Source organism: Phaseolus vulgaris, chromosome 6 (genome assembly GCF_051622355.1).
Source record: "Phaseolus vulgaris cultivar YP4 chromosome 6, ASM5162235v1, whole genome shotgun sequence".
NCBI lineage: Eukaryota > Viridiplantae > Streptophyta > Magnoliopsida > Fabales > Fabaceae > Phaseolus > Phaseolus vulgaris.
This window is the reverse complement of record NC_143503.1, coordinates 26049812-26061800: the sequence shown is the minus strand read 5'-3', so window position 1 is coordinate 26061800 and position 11989 is coordinate 26049812. Positions and strand designations below refer to the sequence as shown.

At 31.9% G+C, this 11989-nt stretch overlaps 1 protein-coding gene across 2 annotated transcripts; it reads right to left on the bottom strand.

The window, feature by feature from the left end:
- Positions 1 to 406: 406 nt before the first annotated feature.
- TIC40 (hydroxyproline-rich glycoprotein family protein) lies at positions 407 to 9268 on the bottom strand. 2 transcript variants are annotated; one of them, XM_068639351.1, is made up of 14 exons: positions 8698 to 9268; positions 7743 to 7854; positions 7526 to 7583; positions 7414 to 7431; positions 6025 to 6301; positions 4960 to 5066; positions 4815 to 4878; positions 4225 to 4297; positions 3552 to 3592; positions 3148 to 3193; positions 2420 to 2514; positions 1531 to 1637; positions 1407 to 1454; positions 407 to 798 (listed from the first exon to the last, which is right to left on the bottom strand). In XM_068639351.1, exons 1-14 carry the CDS (start codon positions 8888 to 8890, stop codon positions 742 to 744), a joined length of 1296 nt encoding a protein of 431 aa, XP_068495452.1. In that variant the 5' UTR covers positions 8891 to 9268; the 3' UTR covers positions 407 to 741. The 2 variants fall into 2 exon arrangements, with proteins under 2 accessions (XP_068495452.1, XP_068495454.1); XM_068639353.1 differs by having other exon boundaries at positions 1531 to 1634; positions 8698 to 9266.
- Positions 9269 to 11989: the final 2721 nt, after the last annotated feature.

Genomic DNA, 11989 nt, shown 5'->3' with positions numbered 1-11989 from the left:
ACCAACTTTACCAACAAATCTAGTAATTGCCTTTACCAACCAGTCAACTGCATGGTGTAAAGAATAGTCAAACCTCAAATTATGAAAATCGTGAAAAACACTGACATTAGCCAAAGGTCTACCTACTCCCAACGAATAGCCCTCCATCATACGCTTCACTACAGGATTTGACAGTTGCCACTCATTTGCATAACTTATGTCTGGTTGCTTTTACTTCTATTTTTTCATGAACTAAAACTAAAACAAGTCATTTTATTTGTACTTCTTGTCTAAGCTTAAGATAAAACTTTTCCAAACAAATAACTTATCTTCAACTTCACGCCAATTTTTTTAAGCAAAAACTATTTCGTGGAGCTTTCAGGTTATCCATGTTAAAAGTTCATATATGCACAACCAAACACCCAGAGAAAGTTTAATTAGCTTATGATTTGTGAAAGATTATTATGTGAAGCATTCACAATTTTACGGGACCTGAATAATACTCAAAAACACACTGCAGATACAATTCCTCAAAACAAAATATTTGCTAGAACTTTAAATATTAATGTACGATCTCAACTATTTAGTGAAACAAAAAAGATCCAACTATGGCAATAATTGGCCCAGGCCAGACACAGTTAGTATCCGCATGTCACAATGGAGCTGTAACCGTGAGCACGAGTGTTTTGCATGGCTCCATGTAGTTGGTTAGGCAAGGTTCATCTCATAACTTGACCCAGCAAACAGCAACGCATAAATGAATCATGGTGAACCCATTCCAGGGAAGAGTTCTGATATTTTATTGAACACGTTCATAACCTGGAGTGTTCAAGAGGGAAAAGCAACCATCAGAAAAAATTTAAGAGCCAAATCTTCAAAAATTGACATTTCTTATATTCATTAGAAACAGGGTAATTATCATAGCTTTACTCATTAGAAACATGATGGCATGCTTGCAAACTCAAAACATTCATGTTGTAAATCCCTTTTCTGTATTAATTCATAAATTATAAACACAGTCTTTATGCCAGTTGTAAGAACACTAAGAGGAATGTTTCTCTCTCTCTCTCTCTAAACTCCTAAGGTAAAAAATACAATATGTTGTCTGCATGTTGCAATTGATTTATTGAAGCCGGGAAAATCAGCAATTCCAATGGGAATCTGAATTACATTACAGCACAATAGGTGCAGTTTTCACTTTTACTTATTCTCTGTTTTAACAAGCTAGGAAGGGGAAGCAAAAATGACTTTATTTTTTCTTAAGATGACCCGAAACTGATGATTAGATGAATAAAATTTTAAGTCTAAAACAAATATCAGCTTATCCATAGTTTCGCCAACACTGACTTGCAAGGGAAACAGAGAGAAAACTAAACTCAGTAAAGTACATTCCTCTAGGAAAGACAAATGAAATCAGATAAGCCTACCTCTTTATCATTTTGATATTTAGTAATATTCATCGGATTCTGTGAACACTGCAACCACAAGAAGATGCAGTCAGAGAGGAGTTTTGACATGAAAGACCAATAAAGTATTTAAATTAGAACATACATCCATGATAGCTGCTTGAACTCTAGGATTTTGAAAAGCCATTGCAACTTCAGGATTGGCCATGATCTTTGAAATGACTTCTTCGGGAGAAAGCCCGATTTGATCTGCTGAAAGTAAAAAAATATCTTGAGAAAAGACCCAGAGTGGAGTAAAAGATTCATTCTTAAACTGTTAACAGGGCTATTTTAAAAAATACAAGGTGATATTTTCAAAGACTTAATCAACAGTTTCACGGCATCTGAGAATTCAATAAACTAAGAGAAGAAACTATGATGCCTACAATCGTATAAAGATAAATTAGTCAGTGAAGTCTAGCAAACCAAGGTAAGGAGTAAAAAATAATGTTGAATCATACCAAACACTATTTGATAAATTGGCATGAAATGTGGTGTGTTTCTGAATGAGAACTCCTCACCTTTTTTCTCAATGGAACTTACCAAGGCATTTATCACTTCACTGAAAAAAATTATTTTGATTCTTTTTAACAAATGACAGTATATTACCCCCACGAAGCAGAATTTAAAGCAATATTTGACAAAGAAAATATTAGAATGTTGAGAAGTAATCAGACAGATTAAATCAACTTATAAAAACAAGTTATGAATAAATAGTCAATTATCGCCCATATGTAATGCAACTTCAGGAAAAAAAATAGTGATCAATTAGTGTTGATCTTCAAGAATCAAAGATGATAAACGAAGTAGAACAGATAATTTCCATAGGATGGAAGGAAGAGAAGAGATTATTGTATTTAAAATATTTTCAAGTCAAAAAGTAACAAGCAAAAATTGAACAATGTTAAATTAATCATCTTAGTTGATCCGGCTCTCAGAGAAGAGGTGACACTAAATAAAATCTAAGGCATAACAATGATATAATAACAACTTACCAAATTGCTGCTTAACTTCGGGACTATTAAGGTCAAAATTCTTTAAGGTATCCATCATTCGATTGTCCCATTCAGTACTTCCACCCATGTTGCTTCTGAAATCAAACATTAAGAATAAAGAGGAAGGGTTCAGATGTTTGAATCTCCAGAGAAGATTTCATACCCTATATTAACAAAATACAGATTTATCGAACTGCAGCGCATAGGATGAGAGGGAAATAACAAATAAGAAAATACAAATTTCAGATACTTGAGATCTCAAGTCAATGCAAGGACATTGAGTGTTGTTGTCATAAGACACATGAACCTAGCTCTGAAAAGCTAAAATATAAATTAGTCTAAATAATAACAAGGGGTGAAGGATAAGGAGAAGAAGTTGAAACAACAAAGTTGGTGGTAAGAAAAAGAAGTAAAACAGATATTTCAATCATGGCCACCATTTTTTCCTAATCTATTATAAATTCAATGTATAAAAGATATAGAACAAGCATCAGATTTCATTATCAGCTCATCAAAATTGTAAAATGTGAGACTAATAACTGGAATGTAATTCTGGAAAACTTTTTCATTCACCCGAAAACTAGTTTTTGTAGAAACATGTCAAACAGGCTTAATGCAAATAAGCATTTTCCCATCTTAGCTGTTAAAATTGAGTCAAAGTCAATGATAATATTAGTGAAGCAAAACGGCTCTAAGCATCTGAAGAAACAGTATGAAGAAGAACTTACAGCATTGCTTCCAGTTGTTGACGGTACTGTGGATTTTGCAGCATCCCTATTAAAAGCAGGCAACAGAACAGCAACTATTACTCATTGGCCAATTATATCAAGAAGTTATGCAGAAAGTAATATCTGCATATCAAGAAGTTATGCAGAGAGACATGACTTTAGACCTACCTACAAACTATTTTTAAACGTAAAGTGCTTATATTATATGATGGCAACAAATAAAAAAGTATATCCATATAGAAGTGTTGCATATAGACTATATTGAGCATATAACATGCAAACTCAGCATTGCAGTTACATGGGATTATTTCCAGAAAGGTGCTAAACAACAAAAACTGCACACTGCACAAATAATGAATCTTAATAACATTATTAGCCGGAAACTGTTAAAAGTAGAAAATTACATTTGAAGGTATCAGGATTCCTCATTTCCTCTGGTAAATGGCTGCAACAAAACCCAAAAAAGTTAAAACCTTTTGCATAACAAGGGGAAAAGTTCTTAAATAATCTATGCAAGCATGTAAATCATATCTGAAAATTTTCAACAAGTAATTGTAAACAAAAAAACATTACGAATCAGTTTATTTTACAAGTGAGAGAACATAAGTTAGATCCACTCCACTCAATTAAAAGAACACCAGTAAACCAATTACAAATCTTTTGTGGATAAAGAAAGTTTATTGAAATGAAAGAATGCAGAAGTATATGCTTCCCCTAAAACTATCTGTAGCAAAGTGCCTAGAGGACACAGGGAAAAAATAATTAAGGGCTCCAGCAGAATTTTAGACACATCCAAACTTCCAAAGTAAACATTTCAATAGAAATAAACACAATGATGAAACTACTTTAAACTCCAATTCTGAGTATCAAAGGTACTAGTACAACTGCCATCAGCAGTTGTAAGATAAGAGACTTCAACCATTTAAGGAACTTTCATCAATATATTTAAAACTAGAACTACTCAAAGTTTAAACATATCCATATTCCCTGCTCAAGTACTAACAAAGCCACAACATAATTATTTTCAAGAAATGCAAAATCATAAACATTATCTAAGACGGAGGGAAATAATATTACGGATAAACCATCTTCTGCACTGTTGGGTCCTCCATCATTTTCTCCAAAGCATCCACTGACAAGGCCGATTTTTCTATCCAAAAATAAACAATGGCACCCTCAGGACTTTGAATAAAACAGAAAGCAGCTCATTGAAGGAAACATGGAAAGAACAATAATTGTACAAACAATATATATTTCAAGACAACTAACAAAGTTTAATTGATTTAAGCCAGTGGTACCAATGAGATTAGAAACAATGCCTTTTGGAACTAATATTTTTTTATTTACAACATTATTTTAAATGCTTAATCAGAGTCAAAAAAGTAAGTGATAGCTGACAAGCAAAACTTCATAGTTAAGAGTAAAATTACAAAGCATATGAAGTGCAGATGATCCAGGATAAACCCAGCAATGAAAACAAGAATTAATTGATAAGTACAATCATAATGACAAGGAGTACAACTCATTTATTTGGCAGGATCTAAGGCCATGTTATGCCAGTGCATTTCCTATATATTGAGGCTTGAATAGATGTATCACATTCTATGAGGTTTTCCATCAATAAATCTGAATTGCAAATATTTACAATTTCAACTGACACTACTTACTTGTAGATTGAGAACCTGGAAAACCACCAAAACCTTGGTTAAAGGGAGCTCCATTTTGAGAAACCTTCAATAAATGCGTATTACATATTAAGAACAACACAGGTCACTGAACGACTTTAGCAAAAAGTGTATCTTAAAAACTCACTTCATCAGGAACCCGTGCTTCCTCCTTGACAGAACTTGATTCATTATCTTTAACACTTTCAAAAGGACTCTTCTGCACAGTTTCTTCAGGAGAAACATCTACAAAAGCTGTAATGGAAAATCTAAGGAATTTTAACAATTAAAGTTTCAATTTTTACACATAAAAGCTGAGATCGCACATGATCACTGCAACTTATATGGATAACTCCATGAAAGTTTTCCATCTTCAATTTCTGTTGGAAATCTTTATATGGATAACAGCAAATCTTGCAAATATTTTAAAAAAAGAACTTATCTTAATTGAAATTTTTTAAATGAATTGATAAAGGATGAAATAATAAATATTGATATTTATTCAAATATTTTTAATATGAAACAATTGCAAAGTAGTTAAGCTTTTGCTTTATGTTTTCTCCTCCTCAACTTCCCGCTTTCTATTTCCCAACATTATCCCATTTTCTACATTATTTTAGTTTCTGAATATATCATTGGTGTCACCTCACCAACTCACCCCCTAGTTTGTCATATTAAAATGTTTAATACACAGTAACTTGCCACTAAAAGTCAATAACACAAATAACTGTGAACTGATGCACTTGCATGCATGCAGAGCTCAAACAACATAGTGACATACATTCATCCCAGGTATTAGAAAAAAATAGGAAATCTTAAAGATCATCATTGGCAAGTCTAATGAAGCATTCATGGTAGGCTGAACCAGTTGGCAATACTCTTAGGAAGATTCCATAAAAAATTGATTTGATATCAAAATCAGCATAGCAATACCAAATCATCCTTTAATACTATGTAGAACGTCAGTGGAGTTATGTCAATTAGAACAGGAATCCGCTTAAAAGCTAAAAAGAAATTGATGTACTAAACCAAATAACTAGGCCAAAAACTAAAAACAAAGAGCTTTCAAGACTTGTATTTAATTTACCTGAAACCACACATATCTCCTAGTGGACAACACATCACCTCACCATATATAAATTCCAAAAGTAGTATGTCTCATCCAACAGGAAACAAATAGGATTGCTATGAAGAGATTATAAGGTTAAGTTACCAATTTTTTTGGGTTTGTTCTGTACTTCTACTTCATCTTTAATATCAGTAGTTCGTGTAGCTTCTACTTTTGTTGCAGGAATATCTACTGTGACAGTGGATTGAGATCCACTAGATGTGGAAGGTGCTCCATATTGAGCAGTTGCAGTGGGCCCTGCTGCTGAAGGCATTGAAAAGGGAAAAGGAGACCCCGGAGAAAATGCAGCATTGCCAAAATCGTTATTTGGTGAATTCATCTGGCCCATCATGGTCTTGAAAGCTTGTTGCATAGCATATTTCTAAAATAAAATCAGAAGACATGTTTAAATTATGTAATATATTCAGGGCTAGTTATTATAATTCTACAAAGAACCCAGTTAAAATCCATGAAAAATAAGGCCAGACAGACTACAACTGACAAAGTGACAGGAGTGTGAGTATCGGTCAAGAGGGTGATATTAAGCCCAAAAGGAAAGTATTACAAGTTTAGGCAGCCAATAGGCTTACAAGAGTAAACTTGTAAGACTTTCATTTGGGCTTATTATCACCCTCTTGATCCATGCTCCCAGTCTTTTCACAGAGAAATACAAATAACAGAAGATGGCATCACAAACAATACCAAGATTCTCATAAAGCTAAATCAAAATCTCGAGTTCAATAAAACTGACAGATTTATACATACTTACTATGCTTCCCAAGAGAAGAGTGAACAATAAGCAACGTAAATTAATACAATAAACATACCTTTTAGCAAAAAGTTGAAACATTATTTAAACATCTGTAAATATCCCACTAGAATCACGAAGAAGGCGGCTAACATGTTCAACAATAGAAAAACCTATAATTTCTTTTACAAACATTGCAGGTATACTTTGTATTTGTTGAATGGAGTACGCTCAATCACACCTTAAAACAGTTGTTGAAGTGGTGTTCATTCAGTACTTCAGATACTCTTAGGGGAACTAGTAAAGAATAAATAATTGGTTTTTATCTCAGTTTAGATGGTAGAAAAATGGTCTTCTGAGAGGAAGTGGAGCTAATATTTTGGCCGTTAAAATATAAATGATCGACAAGATTAAAAAAGATGCATGATGTTTACTTTCTAATCCTGACTACTCATTTAAGATCTAATGGTGAAGATCTGATCTTCTTTACTCTCTCAGTAAAGGACTCCTCTGACTAGTCATGGTTCCTATACCTTATTGCATAACTCAGAATACACCAGCGTATATCCATGACTCGAGAAATTTCTCACATACAAACCCACATTTATTACAGTAGAACTTAAAATATGCACCAGCTTATAGCCTTTACACCCATGACTAGCAAAATTTCTTACATCTTATACCCATAGTTATAGTCAAACTCAAAGAACCAGCTTATATCAATGCATTGCAATAAAGGCACTCACCTTTAATCTTGAAGCTACCTGCAAAAACACAAAATTATTAAACATACAGCAAAAATAAATCCAGCATCAGTTCATGTAATGTAGAGTTGTGACTATAGTTCCCAGTTCTCACCATAGAAAACAGTGCAGAAAGCCCAACACCAACACCAATCCAAAAGAGAGGTGACCCTCTGGAAATATAGTAAATAGATAAATAATAGTGTGAATTTACATGCAAAAGATGTTAGCAAATGTAAATCAATAAAATATCTATCAACCACAACCACCTCAGTAGCTGCTCATAATTTTAAAGAAAACTAATATGCAAAAGAAAAAGAGTAAATGATTACATAGTTGAGGACGGAGGTGGTGATAATTGTGGGTTAACTCCAATTGATGTTGTTTCTTGAGTATTTGAAGAAGAAATACTAGCAAAATGTTTTACTATCAGCTTATCCTGCACTGTTTCACCGGCATGCATTACTTAGGCATCTTAAGGGATGAGTGAAAAATATTGATAGATATTCAACTTGTACAGCAAGCACTCATTAATCACAAGAGAAGAGAAGTCAATAGACATGATAAATACACATTACTTAAATGGATTCAAAATACACAGACATGTGATAATTTTTTAAACCATGGATTCAAATTCAAAATGCCATCAAATAACCTTGAGCAAAACTCCAAAACTCACAATCTGTGAAAGACTAAAATTATATTAAATTGTATTTCGTCCCTCAAATTTAGTGTTTTGGGAATAAAACCGTAGTTTTCCAAAATTGAGGGACTAAAATGAACCCTTTTTTTAATTTGAAGAGCTAAAACCGGATTAACCTAAATTTCATGAACTAAAAACATAATTAAACCAAAAAAGAAGAAGAGAGTATTTAAGATTTTCTAAAGGAGTGACTTCCAAAACAAAAGAGTCGTATAATAATAAGTGTCTTTTTCTATTGCCTTGCATATCCAAAACACTACCTTAAACCCTTGAAAATGTCAACATAGTGTGTTCATGACTCAAGTCCAACGACAACAGAACCAACATGTTCAATTCGGTTTCTATCTTTAGTACTGAGAAAGAAACAAAAGCAAAACAGACACACCAATAGCATAATCAAACCTATCAATTCACCTTCAATTTCAACAGTACACATTTCATTTTATTGGACTCCATCAGAATCCAGTGAATCTCTTTCCTACCAAAAATAAATTCCAACCAAAATTCTAATCCCCCATCAAACACACACGCGCGCACACAGAAAGATAGTAATAAAACAAAAAAAAAGTTCAAGAACTGAATACCAGATTTCGGGCTATGATGGGAGGAAGAGAGTGCAGAAACACGGTATCTGAAACGGTGAGGAGCAATCAAGACCCTCCCAAGAGAGAAGGGCTTTCTTCTTAAAACGTCTCTGTCTGTGGCGTCTCTTGCAGGAACATGTCCCAACATCAAAGGTTTAGAGGAAGACACAAGGGCCAAGTTAAGGTTCTCCATCTTCTTCTTGATTCCAAGATATGTAACCCAGAATAAAAAGACGCAGAAATTAAGAGCAAACAAAGAACTGAAACTGTTGCAATCAGTAATAATAGGAGTGGCAGTGGATTTGGACGCAAAGGGGGGCGAAAATTATGGGAAATTTTGAAACTTGAAGATATTTCGGTTTGTGGGCTACGGAGTTTGGGGTGTGGGAAGAGAAGGGGCAAGCTTGAAATGGAGTATGGAGTGGCTAATGAAGGTTTGAGGTTTTGGGTTGTGTTGTAGGGATAAGTAACAACATAAAAAGTTGAACTTTGCAAATACTATTTGAACGATGTCGTCTATAGAATTTTTGCTGACCTTTTTTTTCTTTGTGCTATTGTTTGTTTTCAGTCCAATTAGGAAATGAAATGCTTTTTTATAAGCTTTTTCGTATAGCTCTCACTTCAGAGCTCACTCTACTAGGTAAAATGGATTGGAACCCAAAAAAAACCCACACAGCTAAAAAGTCTTCATAATTTTTTTTATAAAACTAAATTTTCAACAAAAGATTTAAAGTAAAAATATTATTTTAAAAAATAAATAAAAAATAATTACTTAAAAAAAATTATGCACGTCAATAATATTTACTCAATCCAAATCAAATCCAACACCAGTAAAGTTAGATTAGATTGACATCATATTAAGCTGATAAAAATGAGTCTAGGTCAAGTTGAATCAGGCCCGACCTCACTTGTAGCCACTTAGGCTGAGCATAGATTAAGACAATGTTAGGTGAGACTGAATATAGGTTAATACAATTTTAGGTGAGACTGAATATAGGTTGAGACAAATCTAGTTTTGAGTAGCTCAGGTTAGGTTTAGATGAGCTTGAATCGTGTCAAGTAAAGTCAAATTTAGACTCATATTAGCCAACTTGAGAGGACTTAAGTCTGGTTGAGTCAGACAAAGTTAGGGTATGTTCAGTTCCAGGTCAGTATGGGAAGGGTTGAGCTGAGTCCAAGTCAAGTAGATCAGGTCAGGTCATATCCAAATTAGGTCAATGTTGATCGAGTCCATGTTGTGTTGAGTAGACTCGAGTCCATATCCAGCAAATTTGAGTTGAGCTTGAGTCAAGTTGTACTTACGTAGAATTATGTCAAATCAAACTCGTTTCACATGCGAATCAAGTCAGGTTGATGTTCGTTCAGTTAAGACAAACTTACCCAATGTTAGGTGAAGCCCATATCAAGCATAGTCAAAGCCGAATCCAAGTTAAATTAACTCAGTCGAAAAGTTAGATTGAACAAATGTAAAATTAAATTGATTCTAATTAAGTTAGATTAGGTTGTTCCACTCAAACAAGTTAGGTTGAGTTTCAAGTTAAGTTGGAAATGAGTTATTTAAAAACTAATTTTTAATTAATATAAAATTTTTAAAATATTTTGCAATTATAATATTTTAAAGTTTTGTTTAAAAGTTAAAACCCTCTCCTTTAATATACCAAAAGAACTACTTTTAGGAATGGATCGAGATGAACCTGTAAATTATGAATTAATTCTCTAACTTTTCAATTTGATTAATTTTATATTTTCAAGAAAGAAAAACTTGATATAAATTAAAATATAGTTTGTTTTCATATAAAATAAATTAATCAAAATATATTATGCTTTTACGAGTACTAAAATCTTAAAGAATTGATATTTTACTTTTACTTGCTTTAGTGTATATACATAATGTCGTTATCTAATTTTCAGGAAATATTATTTTCTTTTCGTCTCGTCCCAAAGTGTTTGCAAAGACACTAAGACATATAATAAGCGTAAAATAATTAATAATACCTACAAATATAAACTTGTTTATAATATTTTATTATCTTGATTAATTTAAATTAATTCGATTTAATAGTTTATTAGCGTCTTATTAAGCTATTATTAACTGCTTAATGTCATTTACGTTAATCCAAGATGATATTGCTTTAGGTGGGCTCAATTTCCTATCTACCTCCATTTACACTCTTATTTCCCTATCTAGCACCATTTTATTTTTATTTCCTTATCTAGCAACTTTTGTTTTTATTTCCCTATCTAGCACCCTTTTATTTTTTATTTCCCTATCTAGCACCATTTCAAAAATAAATAAAATAATAATAAATTATTATTTTTTGATAATTTTAATTTTGAATATATTAAAAAATAAGTATTTTTAATGTTTAAAATAGTTAGAAATATAATTAATGAATAAAGAAATGAGTTTTTACAAAATAAAAATATAAAAGTAATAAATTAAAAATGTTTAGTTAATTATTTCTTTTAAGAATGAAGAAAATAAAAAATTAAACTCTACAATAACATAAAAGTTGAATCTATAAACATAAATTAATATTTATTTTTATTATTATTGATGATGTAATCATGTTAATGTCAAGTAAAAAATACAATACATAATTATAAAAAAAATAAAAGTCAATTAGTATTAATTAATATTGAACACACAGGTAATATTGAAGTGTCTATCTACCATAAATGAAAAATCCTAAAAAAAAACTAATGCAATTGCTACACTTAATGCTTAAAAATAAGAAGAAGAAAAATGTAAAAATAAATAAATATAGGAAATAAAAACAACAACATTGCAAGAGATTTTTCATGTTACGAAAGACTATTTGATGAAACTAAAAAATGAAGAGTATTGGCCAGCATACACTGGTCAAATACTATGCCTAAGTCCCAACATGAAAATAACCTTAAAGGGGAAAACCTAAGTCAAGTCGAATAAAGACAAATATGAACATAAGAGAACAACATCATCGAACAAAAAAATGTTCATATTGTCAAACACCAGGACACACACAAAGAACATGTCCAAACATTATTGGATTGTGCACTTCTCGTCATTAATTATGTTTCATTTCGCACAAACTATTTAATGTACCATTGAAAAAAATATTAAATGAATATCTTTCATTTAATTTTCTTTTTATGATCAACATCTACTTATTTAGTATTGTCTTGTATCTCTTATTTTTATCTTGTTTGAATTTTTTTTTATATCTTGTATATTTATCTTATTTTGTTTTGCCTTTATTTTATATTTTATATGTTTTTAGTTATTATTTTTTTCTGCCATTGTTTATTT